Below are 21292 nucleotides of genomic sequence, written 5' to 3' on the forward strand. Positions count from 1 at the left end.
TGTTGAGTCAAACACCATTTTGGATTGCCTAGTGGGATGCGTGTGCGACTTTTAGTTCAATGACGTAACAATATGGTTGGGAAATTTAAAATGGTTGAATTTTTCCACTTCATGTTAGTATAAGTTTAAACGGTTGAAATGTTAATCCTACAACCAACACGACCAAGATGAACCAAATTATGTAGCCCTTGGGGGCAATCTGTTTCGTGATCTGAGCAGCTTGGGAGGAAACCTCTAGCTCTTTTGGTTCTTCCATCAGTCAGCCCGATGGCTCAAGGATTACAAGTCGAATGGTCAAGGGGAGCTGTCACGTGGAGCTACCATCACAATTTCCTATCAAAAGAAACATCTCTTCATATTCTTTGAATGTAAAGAGACGTGAGGGGACATTGTTGATGCCTAATTGATCAAGTCAGAATAGATGTAAGACCCATATCCTAGCCTGTACTGTTCAATAGTCTTCCGCGGTCGAATTTCAGCGACTCGCGATCTGTAACCAGCAATTACGCGTGATCCTAAGTCGTATCCCGTATATTTGAATCGGCTCAATCTGAGACTTGTACCATTGTGACCGCACTGTCGCCAAGGTTCCAACACCGCATATTACATGCCGAGGCGATACCCTGACCAGGAGATGTGAGCTCACGTTTATTTTGAGAAAAAATTACGCGTTTGCAATCCCAAGAGAATCTCTACAACATGTCCCATCAATTAATCACTCAATCAATCAATCACTCACCTCATGTCAAGTACAAGAGCAACCCCAAAGTCAACTCTCTCTCACTTTCTCTCTTACACACCCATACATGTCAAGTACACCTATCACCTCACATCTATCACTCACATCCATCACCTCTCCCTTACAACCAGCATTCCCCTCTCTCTTTCTCAACACATTTTCTAAGCAACCAATGTGGTAGACGTCCAAGCATCCCAAGAGAGAAAAGTGCAAGTGTGTGACTCACTTCCTACCCCAAGATCCATCATCCTAGCCATTCCTTTCTCATCACCCTCCATCAAAGTAATGCACAAGGAGATCGGCGTTCCATCGGACCAAGAAGATCAATGGTGGGTGCTTCTATAGGCCTAGATTTCATGTTTTTATGATGGGCCAAGTGAGGCCTAACGATTGATGGTATGGATCTCACTTTGGACCCTTAATGTGGTCAATGGCCCACTTTGATTTTCATGATCATTCATGATGGGACCATTCTCCATGGACCACATCATGATGTTTATTTTCCTTGCATGGATAGGGTCATCTAGACCTTACATTTCGGTGGAGTAAGGATCTCCACCGTTGATTTTGATCGGTGGGCCCACATGTATTAGGACTCACTTGATGTATGATTAAATGCATGGAAGGGAGGGCCTATAGTGTCGGGGTCCCTCCATCATCACGTGTCTCTCTCTCTCTCTCTCTCTCTCTCTCTCTCTCTCTCTCTCTCTCTCTCTCTCTCTCTCCATCATTTATTTTTATGGCCCACCTAATGAGTGTATGTGATGTCCAAACCGTTCATCAAATAAACCCCATGGCCGTCCAAACCATGTGGGTCGTACCTTATGGATGTTAGGAAAACACAAATATTAGAGTGATCCAGATCAAGTAGGCCACGTCCACGTGGGACCCACCTTGATGAAATGATTCACGCCTGGACGTGGTTGCTGGAGCGTGAACAGACAGTGGGTGTACCCACGTGAAAGGCAAAACAAAAATATTTATAGGCTTTTGGGTGGGCCACTCTTACAAGCCCCACCTTGATGCATTGATCCAATCCATGCCATCTATCCCGTTCCCCAGCTCATTTTAGGCATTGAGCCGAAAAATGAGGCGAATCTGATTATCTAGTGGGCCATTTTATAGAAAACAGTTGTTTTTACCGTTGAAATCCACCCTGATGTTTCGATATGCCAAAATATATCGAATATTGGGCTTGTTTGGTTCATCTCGGGCAATGGAATCCAATGGGTGGAGTGGGTCCACCTGATGCGGGCCCGACATAAGAAAAACCGCCCGAGGACAAAAATAAATAAAAAATAAAAAATAAGCAGCAGGCGTTGCCGCTGCAGCAACGTCCTGCTGCATATGACGCTGGGTGGTGGGCAGGGGTCCCAGCCGTGGGCCCCACCATGATCTGTGTTGATCATCAACACCATGCATTTATTAGGTCCCCTCTGACTAGTGGGCCACCCCAAAAATCAGCCGTATGTGGGACTCAGGTGGCCTACATGGCAAGAAACAGTGGGATTGAACGCCTGCCATTGAAACCCTTTTGGATGTCATAGAAGTTTTGGATCATTATGAAATTTGTTTTCCTTTTCATCCAGGTCCATGTGACCTTATAAACAAATTGGATAGGAGGTAAACGTTATGGTGGGCCCCATGTGGTACCCACCTGCAGGAGGGTTGGTTGGTGCACGAATATAGCAGCATAATAGCCATTGTATTGACGTCCCTAAGCCATGTGGGCCCCACGCATGAGGTATGTGATATATCTATGCCATCCATCTATGGGACCCACCATGATGCATGTGTTGCATCCAAGCCGTCCAACCATTTTGAAAGCTCATTTTAAGGCTTGAGATGAAAAATAAGACAGATCTAATACCACGTGGACCACACTATAGAAACAGTGGGATTGAACATCCACATTGAAACCCTTGGTTCCAGAAGTCTTGGACCAATAGGGAAATTGTTTTCCTTGTAATTCAGGTCTATGTGACCTTATGATTAGATTGGATAGAAAATAATTGTTATGGTGGGCCTTGAGGATTTTAATGGTGGAAATCATTGTTACTACTGTTATTTGGAGTGCGGTCCAGTTGATCTTTTGATATTATTCATTTATATATATATATATATATATATGTATATATATATATATATATATATATATATATATATATATATATATATATATATACACATATTATATACATATTGATGTACTTGTGGCCGTCTATTGAGACCCACCTTGATATATATATATATGAGGCACGTCATTGAGGCCCACCTTGATGTGTATAAGGCCCATTGTTGAGGCCCACCTTGATGTGTACAAGGCCCATTGTCAAGGGCCACCTTGATATATATAAGGCCTATGTGATGAGGCCCATATTGATGTATTTATGACCCGTCCGTTGAGGCCCACCTTGACATATATGAGGCCCATTTGATGCGGCTCATTTGATATATTTAAGCCCATGGGTTGAGGCCCAGTGGGATGTATATAAGGTCCATTGCGATGTGTAATTCCACCATAGTTTATGTAATGATGTTTATGGCGGGCTATGCCTTGGGAGCAATGATGGTTTGACGCCCACATTGTAAGTACAATGTTGGTTAAATGTCCGCATTGTAACTCTCCCTAGGGCCCATTGATAGGCCCATACTTGTTGTGAGTAGGCCATCTAGGCCCATCTTCGTTGTGAGGATAGTTCATCACCTTATAACAAGCTTAGTGTAACTCCATGACTCATGCTCATACACATCATATGTAGCTTGATATGAGCAGTGACTGATCATTGCATATGCCGTTGGGCAGATTATTTATGAGACTCATTGATAGGAGTTACCCACATGAGCGTGTGGTACGCACGAGATTGCTGCATGATTGTACGGTGTGACTCATGCATCTCGTATATGTGTGACATGATCATTGTACGCCTAGCGACATCAGGGTCGTGGCCTCCACAAGTACATTATGGATGGCCAGATGGGACACCGAAAATACTTGGTTCTAATACTGTGGGTACTTAGGATATCCTTGGGTGAAAGTCCTAGAACATCTGAGGCCATGAGATACCCCAACGTCTAGACCAAGTAGAACATGAGCGCCCGAGTGCCGAATACCAGTAAGCCGCATCTCCCACTGTGTCGTGGTCGGTTGGGAGAGGGTGTGACCTTATTCGCCCGAGTGAGGGGGTTGTAAGCTAGGCTGAGTTTGACTAGCTTGCAAATGGGTCCGCTATTGACAAGCCTAGTAGGTATTGATAGACTACTGATCAGGAGGATAGAGTGATCTATTCCGCTCGCCGGGCTGTTCGGCTAGGAAGGCAGCAGTCAGTAGAGAGTGTAATAGACCCCCAGAGAGGAACATTACTGATATGTGGACTTGATATGAGGACTGACATGATATTATGACACCCTGTCACTGTTGCACATGTGGGTGGTTGCACGTGTGCGGATGTTGATGTGGGCGGGGCTGAGGCCTGGGCGAGCTACCAGTGGTTGGCAGGCTACTATGCTGGCAAGCTACTAAGCAGGAGTTGTATACTCATTCATTCATCCATTCACTATCCACTTGGGCTGGTGGTGCGTAACTATTTGTTACATGTACCTTCGCAATGGCCAAGATTTCGGTTAGGGTGCGCGACTAACCTGAGATCAAGAGTTTACCACATTATGTTTGACTATCTAAATTTAGGTATGGGACTGGTTTAGATCGAATTCCCTTGTGATGGACCCCATAACTTGCGATACTATGTACTATCATCCCGACTTCACTCCATCTTGGTCATTTCATTCGCATCGCATATTGCATTTCACCCACGGCATATGACATTTGAATTGCTATGTTTTTGCACTTATAGGGCTTAGACGAACTTAGCAAGATCTGCATATTGCATTGACATCCACAAGATATAATATTTAGCTCATTATGATCTGCATTGCGTACTCTGATATTATATGACTCATAGACTTACCTGTATATTTCGCCTTACTCTGATATTGTATGATTCATGATCTTGTCAGTATTTCCGCTTACTCTGATATCGTATGATTCATGATCTTGCCAGTATTTCCGATATTGTATGATTACGGCGTTGTATTTATGTGCTTGACACTTATCTTGCGCACACACTTTCACCAACATCTAAGCTTTCTATAAGCTTATGCACGATAGATCTGTGCAGGTAGCGTTAGGTTGCAGCAGCATTGAACTTGGAGCGTGCAGCGGACTTCTGGAGCTTTGATTTTGATATATATGTATTTTCCTTTCAGTACTGTATTCAAATGTTTATATTAGTGGATAAGTGATGATGATGTGCCTTTGTGATTTGGGTAAACTTGTGGTTATGCTTATTACAAGACAAATTTATGTTGAAAAATCCTCCTTGTAGGATCGCAGGATCAAAATCTGGCGTATGTGTGCTAGGAGCTGAGAATGGGGTACTACGGAGGCTGTCAGCACCGAATTCGGTGATCGAAAATTTTGTAAACCCGATTTTCGGCGTTAGGGCGTGACAGAAGTTGGTATCAGAGCATAACTTGGGAATACCTGAAGATGACATTACATATCCGCTAATAACTATCCTGCACTCCATGATTATTAAGAACTTAGAATGATTAGATCCCCGAGTTTGAATAACTTAGAGATTTTCTGATATAGCTCCCTTCCGTTGAGATTGTGAGGCTGCATAGTATTCCTGTTTCGATTGTTTCTAATCCAGGATCCGATGTTCAATGAGGTCATTGTAGTGTTGATGAGGCGTCTTGGGAGTAAGAGGCTGAGATTCGTGGGCGTTGTCTGGATCTCTTAGGTGTTTGATTATGTTGGGATATTTTGTTCTAATAGGATTTTCCTCCCTTGGTGAGCTTTGTATTGGTCATGTTCTGTTTTAAATTTCGAGGATGAAATTTTTATTCAAAGGGAAGAGCTGTAAGACCCGTATCCTAGCCTGTACTATTCTGTAGGCTTCTGCGGTCCTCCAGGTCGAATTTCGGTGACCCACAATCTGTAACCAGCAGTTGTGCGCGATTCTAAGTCATATCCCGTAGATCTGAGTTGGTTCAATTCGAGACTTGTACCATTGCGACTGCACCGTCGCCGCGGTTTCGACGCCGCGTATTATGTGCCGAGGCGATACCTTGGCCAGGAGATGTGGGCTCACGTTTATTTTGAGGAAAACAATACGCGTTTGCAATCCCAAGAGAATCTCTACAACATGTCCCATCAATCAATCACTCAATCAATCAATCAATCACCTCATGTCAAGTACAAGAGCAACCCCAAAGTCAACTCTCTCTCACCCTCTCTCTAACACATTTATATGTCAAGTACACCTATCACCTCATATCCATCACTCACATCCATCACCTCTCCCTCACAACCACCATTCTTCTCTCTCTTTCTCAACACATTTTCCAAGCAACCAATGTGGTGGACGTCCAAGCTTTCCAAGAGAAAAAAGTGCATGTGTGTGGCCCACTTCCCACCCCAAGATCCATCATCCTAGCCATTCCTTTCTCATCACCCTCCATCAAAGTGAGACACAAGAAGATCGACGTTCCATCGAACCAAGAAGATCAAATAGTAGGTGCTTCTATAGGCCTAGATTTCATATTTTTATGATGGGCCAAGTGAGGCCTACCGATTGATTGTATGGATCTCATTTTGAACCCTTGATGTGGTCGATGGCCCACTTTGATTCTCATGATCATTCTATGATGAGACCATTCTCCATGGACCCCATCATGATGTTTATTTTCCTTGCATGGATAGGGTCATCTAGACCTTACATTTCGGTGGAGAAAGGATCTCCACCGTTGATTTTGATCGGTGGGCCCACATGTATTGGGACCCACTTGATGTATGATTGAATGCATGGAAGGGAGGACCCATAATGTCGGGGTCCCTCCATTATCACGTCTCTCTCTCTCTCTCTCTCTCTCTCTCTCTCTCTCTCTCTCTCTCTCTCTCTCCTTCATTTATTTTTGTGGCCCATCCAATGAGTATATGTGATGTCCAAACCATCCATCAAATAGACCCCATGGTCGTCCAAACCATGTGGGCCCTACCTTATGGATGTTAGGAAAACACAAATATTAGAGTGATCCAGATCAAGTAGGCCACGTCCACGTGGGACCCACCTTGATGAAATGATTCACGCCTGGATGTGGTTGTTGGAGTGTGAACAGACAGTGGGTGTACCCACGTGAAAGGCAAAACAAAAATATTTCTAGGCTTTTGGGTGGGCCACTCCTACAAGCCCCACCTTGATGCATTGATCCAATCCACGCCATCTATCCCATTCCCTAGCTCATTTTAGGCGTTGAGCCAAAAAAGAGGCCAATCCGATTATCTGGTGGGCCATTTTATAGAAAACAGTTGTTTTACCATTGAAATCCATCCTGATGTTTCAATATGCCAAAATATATCGAATATTGGGCTTGTTTGGTCCATCTTGGGCCATGGAATCCAATGGGTGGAGTGGGTCCACCTGATGCGGGCCCCACATAGGAAAAACCACCGAAGGACAAAAAAAAAAATTTTTTTTTTAAATAAGCAACAGGCGTTGCCGCTACAGTAGTATCCTACTGCGTATGATGCTGGGCGGTGGGCAGGGGTCCCAGCCATGGGCCCCACCATGATGTGTGTTGATCATCAACACCGTGCATTTGTTGGGTCCCCTCTGACCAGTGGGCCACCCTAAAAATCAGCCGTATGTGGGACTCAAGTGGCCCACACGGCAGGAAACAGTGGGATTTAACGCCTGCCATTGAAACCCTTTTGGGTTGTCACAGAAATTTTGGATCGATATGAAATTTGTTTTTCCTCTTTATTTAGTTCCGTGTGACCTTATTAACAGATTGGATGGGAGGTAAACGTTATGGTGGGCCCCACGTGGGACCCACATGCAAGAGGGTTGGCTAGTGCAGCATACAGCAACATAATAGCTGTTGTATTGATGTCCCAGGCCATGTGGGCCCCACGCACGAGGTATGTGCTATATCTATGCCATCCTTCCCTATAGGACCCACCATGATGCATGTGTTGCATTTAAACCGTCCAACCATTTTGAAAGATAATTTTAAGGCTTGAGATGAAAAATAAGACAGATCTAGTACCGCGTGGACCACACTATGGAAACAGTGGGATTGAACATCCACCATTGAAACCCTTGGATTCCAGAAGTCTTGGACCAATAGGGAAATTATTTTCCTTTTAATTTAGGTCCGTGTGAACTTGTGATCAGATTGGATAGAAAATAAATGTTATGGTGAGCCTTGAGGATTTTAATGGTGAAAATCATTATTACCACTATTATTTGGAGTGCGATCCAATTGATCTTTTGATATGATTCATATATATATATATATATATATATATATATATATATATACATACATACATATATATATACATACATACATAAATACATACATATTGATGTACTTGTGGACGTCCGTTGAGACCCACCTTGATATATATATGAGGCCCATCGTTAAGGCTGACCTTGATGTGTATAAGGCCCATTGTTAAGGCCCACCTTGATGTGTACAAGGCCCATTATTGAGGGTCACCTTGATATATATATAAGGCCTATGTGATGAGGCCCATATTGATGTATTTGTGGCCCGTCTGTTAAGGCCCACCTTAACATATATGAGGCCCATGTGATGCGACTCATTTGATATATTTAAGCCCATGGATTGAGGCCCAGTGGGATGTATATAAGGTCCATTACGATGTGTAATTCTACCGTGATTTATCTCATGATGTTTATGGCGGGTTATGCCTTGGGAGCAATGATGGTTTGACGCCCACATTGTAAGTACAATGTTGGTTCAATGTCTACATTATAACTCTCCCTAAGGCCCATTGATAGGCCTATACTTGTTGTGAGTAGGCCATCTAGGCCCATCTGCGTTATGAGGATAGTTCATCACCTTATAACATGCTTAGTGTAACTCCATAACTCATGCTCATACGCATCATATGTATGCTTGATATGAGTAGTGATTGATCATTACATATGCCGTTGGGCAGATTATTTATGGGACTCATTGATAGGAGCTACCCACGTAAGTGCGTGGTACGTGCGGGATTGCTGCATGACTATACGGTGTGACTCACGTATCTCGCATATGTGTGACATGATCATTGTACGCCCTAGCGACATCAGAGTCGTGACCTCAACAGGCACATTATGAATGGTCAGATGGGACACCGGAAATACTTGGTTCTAGCACTGTGGGCACTTAGGATGTTCTTGAGTGAAAGTCCCAGAACCTCCGAGGCTAAGAGACGCCCCAACATCTAAAACGAGTAGAACATGAGCGCCCGAGTGCCAAGTAACAGTAGGTCTCGTCTCCTACTGTGTCATGGTCAGTTGGGAGGGGGTGTGGCCTTATCCGCCCAAGTGAGGGGGCCTTAAGCTAGGCTGAGTTTGACCATCTCACAAATGGGTCCGCTATTAACGAGCTGGTTAGGTATTGGTAGACTACTGATAAGGCGAATAGTGTGGTTTATTCCACTTGCCGGGCTGTGCGACTAGGGAGGCGGTATTCAGTGTGGAGTGTAATAGACCCCGGTGACTCCCCTGAGAGGAACATTACTGATATGTGGACTTGATATGAGGACTGACATGATATTATGACACCCCGTCACTGTTGCATATGTGGGCCGGCGCACGTAGGTGGACGTTAATATGGGCAGAGCTGAGGCCTGGGTGAGTTACCAGTGGTTGGTAGGCTACTGTGCTGGCAGGCTACTGAGCAGGAGTTGCATGCTCATTCATTCATCCATTCACTATCCACTCGGGCTGGTGGTGCGTAACTACAATGGCCAGGATTTCGGTTAGGGCGCGCGACTAACCTGAGATCAAGAGTTTACCACATTATGTTTGACTATCTAAATTTAGGTATGGGACTGGTTTAGATAGGAATTCCCTTGTGATGGACCCCATAACTTGCGATATTATGTACTATCATCCCGACTTCACTCCAGCTTAGTCATTTCATTCGCATCGCATATTGCATTTCACCCACAGCATATGACATTTTGAATTGCTACGTTTTTGCACTTATAGGGCTTAGACGGACTTAGCAAGATCTGCATATTGCATTGACATCCACAAGATATAATATTTGGTTCATTATGATCTGCATTGCGTATTCTGATATTATATGACTCATGGACTTACCTGTATATTTCCACTTACTCTGTTATTGTATGATTCATGATCTTGTCAGTATTTCCGCTTACTCTGATATCGTATGATTCACGATTTTACCAGTATTTCTGATATTGTATGATTACGGCGTTGTATTTGTGTGCTTGATACTTATCTTGCGTACACACTTTCACCACCATCTAAGCTTTCTATAAGCTTATGCATGATAGATGCGTGCAAGTGGCATTAGGTCGTAGCAGCGTTGAACCTGGAGCATGCAGCGGACTTCTGGAGCTTTGATTTTGATACATATGTATTTCCCTTTTAGTACTGTATTCAAATGTTTATATTAGTGGATATGTGATGATAATGTGCCTTTGTGATTTGAGTAAACTCGTAGTTATGCTTATTACGAGACAAATGTACGTTGGAAAATCCTCCTTATAGGATCCCAAGATCAGAATCTGGCGTATGCGCGCTAGGAGCCGAGAATAGGGTGCCACAGAGGCTGTCGACACCAGATTCAGTGATCTGGAATTTTATGAGCCCGATTTTCGAGTTTGGGGCGTGACATTAGATGACTAAGAAGATAACACATGGCAACAATATCTCAATGAGAATCTATACAGCCGTTAAAACAACAAAATCTATACTTAAAATAGTCAATGGAAAAATAATGGCTGAAACATCCAATTTTCGGCTGACAACATCCATAACAATTAATTGTTCTCGATAATGATCGACAATGGCCGAATGTCATTGTCATGGGCCATGTGTCACATGGCCAAAGCCGATCAACAATAACCGCCATGTACACATGACAAGACATGAGAGAACATTACCGCTTAATGGCACACCCATAGCTAAGAAGGTAGTGGAACGGTTACGTAACTGCTCATAATTAGTGGTAGAGCAATTGTATGACCAACCATAAGTGAGAAGGTAGGGGAGAAGTTACATAACCATCTCACATCATTTATAAATAAAGATATAGAAGAGTTCTCAAGAAGAAGATGTTAGAATTAATGTGGGCCAGCGTAACACTGCATGTTCGCAAGGTTGCTAGGAAGCCCGTGGCTACGCCACTACGCTACTATGCCAAATTTGACATGACTATGTCCCTCTGTCAATTTCTACGTGACTATGTTGCTATGTTGTTATGTTGTTGTGTTGTTGTGCCACTAAGTTGAATCGGCATGCTGACACGCCATTTTACGCTAGACGATCCCCACTGTCCACTAAGATGACCATCCTCTCTACCAAGCAATGAAAGGATAATATTTCTTAATAGCTGATTATAAATGCAATTATTATAATCATCAATAAAATTATTTTTACCGTTTGATTTATTATCTTTTCTTTTTTTATTGTTTTATCGTGGAAATACCGTCGATGAGTGGACCTTGATTTTTGCATAGAGCTTTTCCAATACAAATGTGATCGATCATGATCTATTTTTAAAGTAAATCTGGCCACAAAGTATGAAAAAAAAAAAAAACAAACAAACAAACAAACAAACAAACAAACAAACGAACAGATCCAGAGAGTTAAAAATAAAAAATAAAAAATGCCCCAGAGTTGCCAACGAAAATCATAATAATCATATGTCCTAAATTCGGACCAAACCATTGTTGCTTTTTGGCTACCCATTTGCCAGTTGCTACTCATCAGTTGGATGGTTGGGATCGTACGATCAGAAGCGACTAATCAGCTATGCTAGATAGACCGATGATGGTCCCCACAATGTGGCCATCCCGATCGTTGTATATATGTGCGTTCATCATCAGGTCTGCTAATCTCACGCAAACCTCCAGACGCTTGCTTGCGTGCTAACGCCCACATTATCGGTTAGGCACATATGGTAGAACAAATGGACCCTTCTCCAAGTTTTCTAGGCCGTCGATCGTTTTCGGACAAGTACGGCTTACCTGATTCTTGAAGATCCCGCTTGATGTTCTACACGCGTGAAGGGTCAGCACGGAGGCGGATTGCACTGCCTACTCACTGAGTAAACTCTGTGGGCCAACTGATGTATATTAGTCTTATCCACGCCGTCCATCCATTTTGTCAGCTTATTTTAGGGCGTGACCCTAAAATTGAAGTATATCTAAAACTCAAGTGGACTATAATACAAGAAAAGGTGTGAATTGAAAACATCACTGGGAGCCCTTCAGAAGATTTGAACGGCAGTCGTCATCATCGCCCCTGTTTCTTGTGCTGCCGTGGTTTGAGCTTTGGATATGCTTACGTTTAGGTTCATGTCCAAAGATAATCTGATAAAAACGGGAAGCGGATTGGCTGGTGTACCACACCAGCAACCTAGCTGATGTGTTACCAAGTTCTGTGGGTCCATTATGAAGTGTGAGTTATATCCAAACCGTCCGATCCACTTAGTAAACTAGTCCTATAGTTTGATACGAAAAATAAAACATATTCAAAAATCAAGTGGATCAGACTGTAAAAAGTAGTGGAGGATTATAAGCCTGCCATTAAAAACCTTTTGGGGTTACAGAAATTTTGGATTAATATGATATTTATTTTTTTTTTTCTTCATTCAAGTCTGTATGACCTTATGAACAGATTAGATGGAAAGTAAACGTTACAGTGGGCCTTAAGAATGTTTTAATGGTGAGAATCATTTTCCCACTGGTATTTGTGGTATGGTTCACTCAAACCTTGTAAATTAATTAGTTTTTAAATCAATATCTAAAATGATCTCACCGAATGGATGAATAGTGTAGATACGATAAATACATTATCATAAGGCCCATATAACTTTGATCTCCTTTGAACCGTTCGTACAGCTCAGAGCTCGAGGAGCGCCAGCGCTCGTCTTCGCACAATACGTACCCATGCTAGTTAGGTTGTTGGTGTGTGGTACACCAGCCAATCGCTTTCTATCATTTTTTTGTATCATATGTAAAAATGGATGAATGGAATGGGTGAAATAAATACATCCTGTTGGGCTTGTAGAATACCGATCACCAGCCACGGGGATGATGTCAGGGGGAGTAGCCAATCCGTCTCCGTAGATAAGACACCCACATCACGGTGGCCCCACAGTGTTTAGTCAGTACGCAGTTATAGCGTACTCTGTACGCAATTCGCTTCCTGCCCGCACGTGGGGTTCCTATCCTCAGGCGTGGAGGCAAGATTAGGTGGGGAGGGGATCGGCTGGTGTACCTCGCACCAGCTATATAGGTAGCTGCTTCTGTGGGTCTGATCATGAGTTGCCTGATACATCCAAACCGTCCATCCATTTGGCGAGCTCGTCTTAAAGCTTGGGATGAAAATAAAATAGATCTAACTATTAACTGGACCACACTGCAAAAAACAGTGGGATTGAACGTATACCATTGAAACCTTTTTTGGGAGTTTTGGGTTCATATAAAATTTATTTTTCCTCTTAATTCAGCTCTTTGTAACCTTATGAACAGATTGGATGAAAAATAGACGTTACGGTGAGCCTTACAAATTGTTTAACAGTGGAAATCATTTTCTCCGCTGCTATTTGCGGTGTGGTCTATATAATCCTTGGATATGATTTATTTTTTTGATAATGCTCTAAAATGATCTCTAAAAATAAATGAGCGGTGTAGATATAATAAATACATCACTGTAGAGCCATGTAACTTTGACCTCCTTTGAACCGTTCGTGCAACCCGTTGCTCGAGGAGCGTCTGTGCTCGTCTTCGGACTACACGTGCCCACGACAGCTATATAGCTGAGCCATGTAACTTTGATCTCCTTTGAACCGTTCGTACAACTCGTTGCTCGAGGAGCGTCAGTGCTCGTCTTCGGACTACACGTACCCACAGCAGCGATATAGCTGGTGTGTGGTAAATCCGCTTCCGATTAGGTGAGACGCCGCGGTTACCGTGGGGCCCACCTTGATGTGTATCTTACGTATCCACGTCGTTCATCCGTTTTTTTCAGATCATTTTATGATATTATTTAAAAATTAAAAAAATCCAATTATCAATTGAACCACACAATAGGCAAAACAGTGTTGATTGATTATTAATGGCCCACAAAAGTTTTGGATCGATCTGATATTTATTCATTTTTCCCTTAATCTAGAACAGATGGGGATGGTAAACAAACGCTACAACGACATTAAGGTACACCTTAAGAAGTTTTTAACGGTAGAATGTTCAATCACCACTGTTTCTTACGGTATAGTCCACCTACTAATTGGATCTGCTTCATTTTTTGGATAATTTCATGAAATGATCTTTAAAAACGTATGGACGGCATGGATATATAATACATACATCAAAGTGGGCCCCACAGTAACCCATGTTAAGGGTCGCACATCTTGGGGGAGGCCGGAGTCTCACCGAATCCGCTCTTACGCACGTGCGTGCGGAAGGTTAAACATATGGGAAGGCTATACGTGAGCTTTCACATACAGCAATTCCTTTTGTGCAGACGTCTCGCCATGGAATATCAGCTGATAGTCACCTGGTATGAAAATGGAGCAGATCAACTTATTCATCGGAAAACAGCCCTATCCTGAGCCATACCATCGGCTGTCCGTTGATTTTGACTTAGTATCTAAACCTGTCACCGTACCTGCCTGATTTTCATTGCAGGTAATAATAACGGTGGGCCCCACCTTTTCAGGAATTGGATGAAAGAAATGGCCGTATGTGTATTTTCAAATACAACCGCTGTAGGTGACCATTTCTCATATGCAAGACAATAAAGTGCATGTACGTTACTGTGCCACGTGGTGCTACTCACATGCTGACGTGCAGGTGTCATCCACCTCGACTGTTCCTATCGGGCGCGGATTAGGTACTACACCCGCCTATTCCGAGCTCGGGACAGGCGGAGGCTCTGAGGGGCCACCGTTATGAATGGATTTCATCCACACCGTCCATTCATTTTTTTTTCATACTAATTTACAATATTAAATCAAACATGAGACTGATTCAAGGGTCAAGTATACACAAAATAGGAAGCAGCCGTTTTAGGACGTCCACCATTGAAACTATCTTAGGGCCCACAGCGTTGCTTATTTTCCATCCAGCATGTTGATATAGTCGTATACACTTAATAGATGAAGTGAAAAAACCAATGTCATCTTGATCCAAAACTTCTGTGGTCCTTACAAAAATTTCAACGGTAGTAATTTAATTCCCACTTTGTGTTCCACTTGAGACTTGGATCTTACTTATGCTATAAAATGGTAACTAAAATAATATGAAAAAAAATGAATGAACGGTGTGGATGATATCAATACATCACGGTGGCCCGTCGAAGCCCAGCCTGTCCCGAGCTCGGAAGAAGCAGGGGTAGTACCTAATCCGCGCGAGGTGCAATCCGTTGATATCTCTAAGAAAAAAGTGTCAGAAGGGCCTGACAAATCTTAGCCATTTCGCTCTCCCAGGCGGAACTCTTATCTATATTTACGTCAGCAAAAACCGTCAGATTTCAATTGCATTCCATTGATAGAGACAGATGCAACCGCAAACCCATATCCCCTGCTTTGATAAAAGCCAAAGATAGCTGAGAGAAATAGGAAGAAAGATCAGCTTCTCTTTCCACATCAAAGAAGAAAATGGCTACTCTCTCCCTCTCTTCTTCTTCTTCTTCCTCCCTTTCCTTCTCCCCTTCTCTTCTCTCCTCTCCACCCCTCAACAGGTCTCTCTCTCTCTCTCTCTCTCTCTCTCTCTCTGGACAACAAGTTTGGGTCGATCACTTCCAACCTGCTAAGTGCATGTGACATTCAATCCTTCCAATAGGTTGGCCCCACCACGAGGATCACCTAATGCAAAAATCATCCCTATCCACGCATCAGGAGGGCCACACCATGGAAATTAATGTCTAGCTATTGATAAATATCAGAATGCTAGTGACCACTCCATGAATGGGTATCACCGAATTTTTTCCAAGGTGATCTTCATGATAAGACCAACCTATTGAACGGGTTGGATATTGCTAATCCATGAAAGATTGGAAGTTATCAGCTGATGGACGGTAACTTATGTCCAACCGGTTGGACTTCAGACCATCTCATTCACACACAGACATATGTGGGTGCACACACATCAATGCGTGATTCTTTCTTTCTTCATGCATGTGCATGTATCTAGGCATGCATGCACGCATGTCTGTGTGCATGTTATGCGCCATAGCTGCATTTACATATCTTTTTATTTTTTGTTAGCTTGTTAGTACACTCCCACTATCAGTACACGCACTGTTAGCCACCCCTCACTAGGGATCGATACCTAGACCTCAAGTGTTGAAACGAGGTATCTCCACTCAGTCTACCAGTTGAGCTATGCATCAGGGTGTATGCATTTACATATCTATCTGTGTCTGTGAGCCTTTCTACCCCTATATATGTATGTACGTGTACATGCATGTATGTATATATCTCAACATGGAGGCCTTTGTGTCCATCTATCCATCTCATCATCTGATTCACAGGAATTTACCATCATGGCCAATGTCGATTCCAGCATCACTGCAGCTTCAGCTCCGGTACATGCCTGTTGGCGTGGAGAATCCACATCTAAAAATAAGGTACAGCTTAGTCTGTTTGAAGGGATGAATAATGGTTCTCTCTCTCTCTCTCTCTCTCTCTCTCTCTCTCTCTCTCCCTCCCTGTCTTATTTAATTTAGTTGATGCCACAGACCTATGGTGGCGGCCGTTAGACGGAATCCAGATGTGGTGGGCATTCCAAACTCAGTGCCTGTCCGTGTTGCATATGAACTCCTCCAAGCCGGGCACCGTTACCTTGATGTCAGGTAGGTTTTAAGAAAATTGAATTTCCATTTACCATGATTTGGGTGATTGTAATTAAATGAATATGTTGAATGTAGTTTAGTTCTGAAACTAAGTGTATGATGCATGCATTGGTGTATTTGATTTTGGTTCTCTAACCATGGTTTTTTAGGACTGAAGAAGAATTCAGTATCGGGCACGCCATAGGGGCCATAAACGTTCCATACATGTTGAAATTCGGAAATGGTATGTTTTAATAACCACCGTTGGTGAAGCCTTTCAGTTATGGTTTAGGTTTTTGGTGTTTGAATGAAAAATATAGTCTAGTCATTTATCTGCATGTAATTTGAAAGCTTCCTTACATGAGAATTATGCATATGTTCTTATGCGCATTTCTGATTATTATTTTTTTCAACATATATATGGATAATCAGATATCAAATACGTTGTGATCACATGGTGTCTTTCAATTAGATGTGAAATTCAAATTCTCTCTCTCTCTCTCTCTCTCTCTCTCTCTCTCTCTCTCAATACCCTTTGGGCTCTAACTAGATCATCAATGTAATTTCACTTTGAAGGTGATAGAACCATATCTCTTTGAGGTACTATATGATAACTGATCCTCATCTTTGAAGTGCACGTCGGTTTTCAATTCTGATAATTGTGACCTTGGTCTGGTAATCCAGATGCTGGTCTGTTGCATTCCACCTTTCATGGATCCAAAAATATCATTGTTGCAACAATCTTAACCTTTAAAATTTGGCCGATAAATACATGGTTAAAAGGTTCCAAGATTGGTTGTTGAGATCTTCAAACATTGCAGAATTTTCAGCATTGTCCATCCACAATGCAATGCATGACCTTTGACAAATTTCTGTTTTTCAGATGGATATTGTTTGCTTTGCACACTTATTGCTAAATCAGAATACAGCTTCATTTCTCTGCTTCCCTGGCTGGGAGCAGTTCTATTGTCATTTAATAGACATGATGTTCGGTTCTCAGTGGAAGGGATCAGTTGTTGATCTTCATGCTCTAAGTTTGATTTTGTTGCGAGTCAGGTGGGAGGAGAAATGCGAGTAGCAGCATCTGTAAGTAGATAAATAAGAAAAATTTTAAAGAGGGTTAAAAGACTCGGTGATACAGGACGACTCATCTACTCTTGAGTTGAGTCATGCCTTGCCCGAGTTAGTCATGAATCAGCCTGAATGTCAAAGTCAGGGGTAATTCTGCCGGTATGATTCCTGGTGTTGAACCAAATCATGTCTGACTGAGCCTGAGTCAAACTCCAATGAATCGTTTCCAACTCATCTGAGTATTAAAACCATGAATTTTAAAATCTGGAATGATTAGCACTTGGAAAGATGAAGATCACAGTCTAGATACATGGGTTTCCTTACCTGTGAGATTTCAAGTTATTCCCCCTCGCAGCAAGGCCAGTCAGATAAATCGTCCAAATAAAAGGGTGTCTGTAGCATGCATCCAACATTCTACCATTGGCTCGAGTCAGGATCTCACAGTTGCATTAGTCTAGTCTGATGCATGCTGGGTGCTATCTTTGGCTGTAGTTACTGTTTATTAATTCAGACGAGAATTGTCATCATCATCATCATCACCACCTTGTCCTGGTTGTTTGGGGTCTGCTTAAATGATCGAAACATGCCACTCAAAAACATCGAAACAAGTCTACAATACATGCATCACAATTTTTTCAGCAGCCCACATTGTTGTGGTCATCATTATCATCATCAGACATCACACACTAATAGTTTCTTGTTAGTATCTCTCTTACGCTTTTCATTTATTTATTGATTGGTGGATTCTTATCTGTTGTTTGTCAATATAGGCTTGACAAATAATCCGAAATTTCTGGAGGAGGTATCATCACACTTCAGGAAGCACGATGAGATACTTATTGTGCGTATACATTCAAGAATCTTGCCTGATCACTGGTCCCAATTCTTGTATGTTGGATTTCTCAGCTTTTTTTCATCTAGCGATTTTAATATCCCTCTTATACAGGGATGCCAAAGTGGAAAGAGGTCACTCATGGCTGCAACTGATCTTTTATCTGCTGTAAGTTCTGCACAATACACATCAAATCACAATTACAGTCACATCTTCCATGGCACATAATTTCCATGCATTTGTTAAGAACGTTCCATTTCTCAAGGTAAACAGAATACTATTGCCAAGATGCACCACCCCAAAGGTAAGTTGCACCTTAAATTTCCCAAAATGACTACAGATATATTGGGTCAATGAGTGAAAGAGATTGGGAAGGATGTTGCCAAAATAATTCAAGCAGATGGAAGAAATCCCATGGTTATGGTTCGAGTGAACAAGGCATTTTCAGGAAGAGATCCCATGGTGTATGTTGTTTGTAGATGACATAGCTTTGATTAACATGATGGAGGGTATAAATTCAAATAGATTTATGGACAGATGCTTTAGAATATAAAGGATTTAAAAATTACTCAGACTAAAACAGAGTATATGAGTACAATTTTAATAGCAATGGGAATAAAAATGAGCAACTAGTTAAGATTGCTAACCAAGAAGTTTCCCAAAATAACCACTTTCAATACCTTGGGTTAATAATTCATTAGTGGAGAGATTGAGAAGGATGTTGCCCACATAAATCAAGTGGGTGGAAGAAATGGAGATAAGCCTCTAGAGTTTTCTTTGATTGTTGTGTACCAATCAAACTGAAAGGAAAATTTTATAGGATAGATATAAGATCAGCTATGCTTTATGGGATGGAATGTAGGGCAGTTAAGGCACAACATGTTCATAAGATTAGTGCAGCTGAAATGAGGATTTGAAGATGGATGAATGGCAAGACAAGGAAGAATAGAATTAGCAATGAATGCATTCGAGGGAACTTAGGAATAGCTCTAATAGGTAATGAAACGAGAGAAAGTAGACTAAGGTGATTTGGTTATGTGCAACAGAGACCAAGAATCACCCCTATTAGGAGTGACTTGATACAAGTTGAAGGCTCTAAAGGGCAAGGGGGAGGCCCAAAAGGATGTGAATGGAGGTGGTAAGAAAAGACTTGATGACCTATGGTCCAATAGAAGGTGTGGCCCTTGATAAGAGTGGAATAGCATAACAGGATTCATGTAACTGAACCCAATTAATTGGGATGAGGGTTACATGATGATGATAACATTTCCACATCTAAATCCTAGCTGCATTCTTGAAAATTAGTCGGAAACCAACCCCAGCAGGAACACCTGAAAATAGGGAAATGCCCCAAAATTGGGTTTAGGTTACGCCCATTAGACTATCTCCCTTGTTATCATGATTCTTGATCGGTAATAACCATTTCGGAGTAATGGTAATACAGGATGATAAAACGAGGGCCACGGGTGCTATTCTTACATGGAATGCATGGTGCCAGACGAAATCAGAATTAACAGGATAATCCCATGTTTTGGGGGATTTCTGAGCCAACTGATCCTTAGTCATTTCTTTGATACAGAGACCATCTTGTGTTCCAACTTTCAAAGTCCTGTGTAGCCTCTTTACATTCCTGAATTTCTTGCGATTCTTTTGCATTCCATATGCATCTGAATCGAAAGAGCTGCTTTCTGCATCTATTTTGCATTTACAATAGCATAGCTTTTCTACAGCAGATTGATGGGTACTTTCTTCTCCTGCAGGGCTTCACTGGCGTCACTGACATAGCAGGTGGGTTTTCAGCATGGACACAGACTGGGCTTCCAACAGAGTAGCAACAGTCATCGCTGTTTACGTGCAGACACATGACATGTGCGCTCGTTAGCGTGCCTGTGACCTGTGAAGTTTCAAAGTTTGCATAGTTATTAATCCACCAATACATGACGCAGTCTACAGCTGAGAGCTGATTCCACTGCCATAACAGAAATAATATAATCTAGCACAAGGTGAGAGCATATCACAAACACCTATTGGAAATAATTTATGAACAAGAAATAGATACTGTATAAAAAATCAAACAGCGAAATGAGATATAAGGATGATTCATCAGGCCAGCTAGTTGCTTCTTTTCTATACTGTGTTTCAAGGGTAAGAATTTTCCTGTTTCGTTTTAAGAATGATATCAGAAACATACTGAGGTGGGTGGAAATGGGCTTTCATCAGAGGTCTGTAATATTCCACCGCATTGCATGAAAACTCTGATGCTTGGTGAAACAAGAGATATCATAAAACACCTGAGCCTCTGCGGATGCAAGGTGTTCTAGATTGCAGGAAAATGTACATGCAAGGCTCGCAACTACGTGATCTAGACTGTCAATCTGCTGGGATCCATTGTGTATCCGTGGACAGTTTCACAGGCGAGATGGCAAGCCATTTGACGTTTGGCCCATTTCAGTTGAATGTGGGGTGCTATATTTTTCTCATAGTCAACCGTCTATTCATAGACCATGGATTGAAGGGTTTTTCTTTTCCTTAATTATTATTATTATTATTATTATTGAAAGGTAACTATTTTATTGCAAGGCATAGACGAGGAGCGTACACCCTGGAAGCCAAAACATGAGTCTCAATGGAGACTTAATATACAGTCAACCCATAACAGAACATACATCTTTGCATTACTGAAAATTGCTTCCGGCAGTGTGCATTGATCCAGAAACATCTATAGTTCCTTTCCACCCAAGTAGCCCA

The 21292-nt window shown here is 42.1% G+C and overlaps 2 protein-coding genes across 4 annotated transcripts in view; one reads left to right on the forward strand and one right to left on the reverse strand.

Moving 5' to 3' along the window:
• The first annotated feature begins 15369 nt into the window (after nt 1-15369).
• Nucleotides 15370-20672, forward strand: LOC131237125 (thiosulfate sulfurtransferase 16, chloroplastic-like). Of its 2 annotated transcripts, XM_058234783.1 has the most exons (8): nt 15370-15549; nt 16342-16437; nt 16549-16662; nt 16812-16885; nt 17698-17727; nt 18483-18553; nt 18659-18712; nt 20305-20672. In XM_058234783.1, exons 1-8 carry the CDS (start codon nt 15467-15469, stop codon nt 20374-20376), a joined length of 594 nt encoding a protein of 197 aa, XP_058090766.1. In that variant the 5' UTR covers nt 15370-15466; the 3' UTR covers nt 20377-20672. The 2 variants fall into 2 exon arrangements, with proteins under 2 accessions (XP_058090766.1, XP_058090767.1); XM_058234784.1 differs by lacking the exon at nt 17698-17727 and having other exon boundaries at nt 15382-15549.
• LOC131237126 (U11/U12 small nuclear ribonucleoprotein 25 kDa protein) overlaps nt 19883-21292 on the reverse strand; it is a 48351-nt gene continuing 46941 nt past the window's right edge. For both annotated transcript variants that reach the window (XR_009167052.1, XM_058234785.1), the window contains one exon: nt 19883-20438. The gene's annotated coding sequence lies outside the window, so the exon portion shown is untranslated. The remainder of the gene's footprint in view (nt 20439-21292) is intronic.

This window comes from Magnolia sinica, chromosome 2 (assembly GCF_029962835.1).
Source record: "Magnolia sinica isolate HGM2019 chromosome 2, MsV1, whole genome shotgun sequence".
Taxonomy (NCBI): domain Eukaryota; kingdom Viridiplantae; phylum Streptophyta; class Magnoliopsida; order Magnoliales; family Magnoliaceae; genus Magnolia; species Magnolia sinica.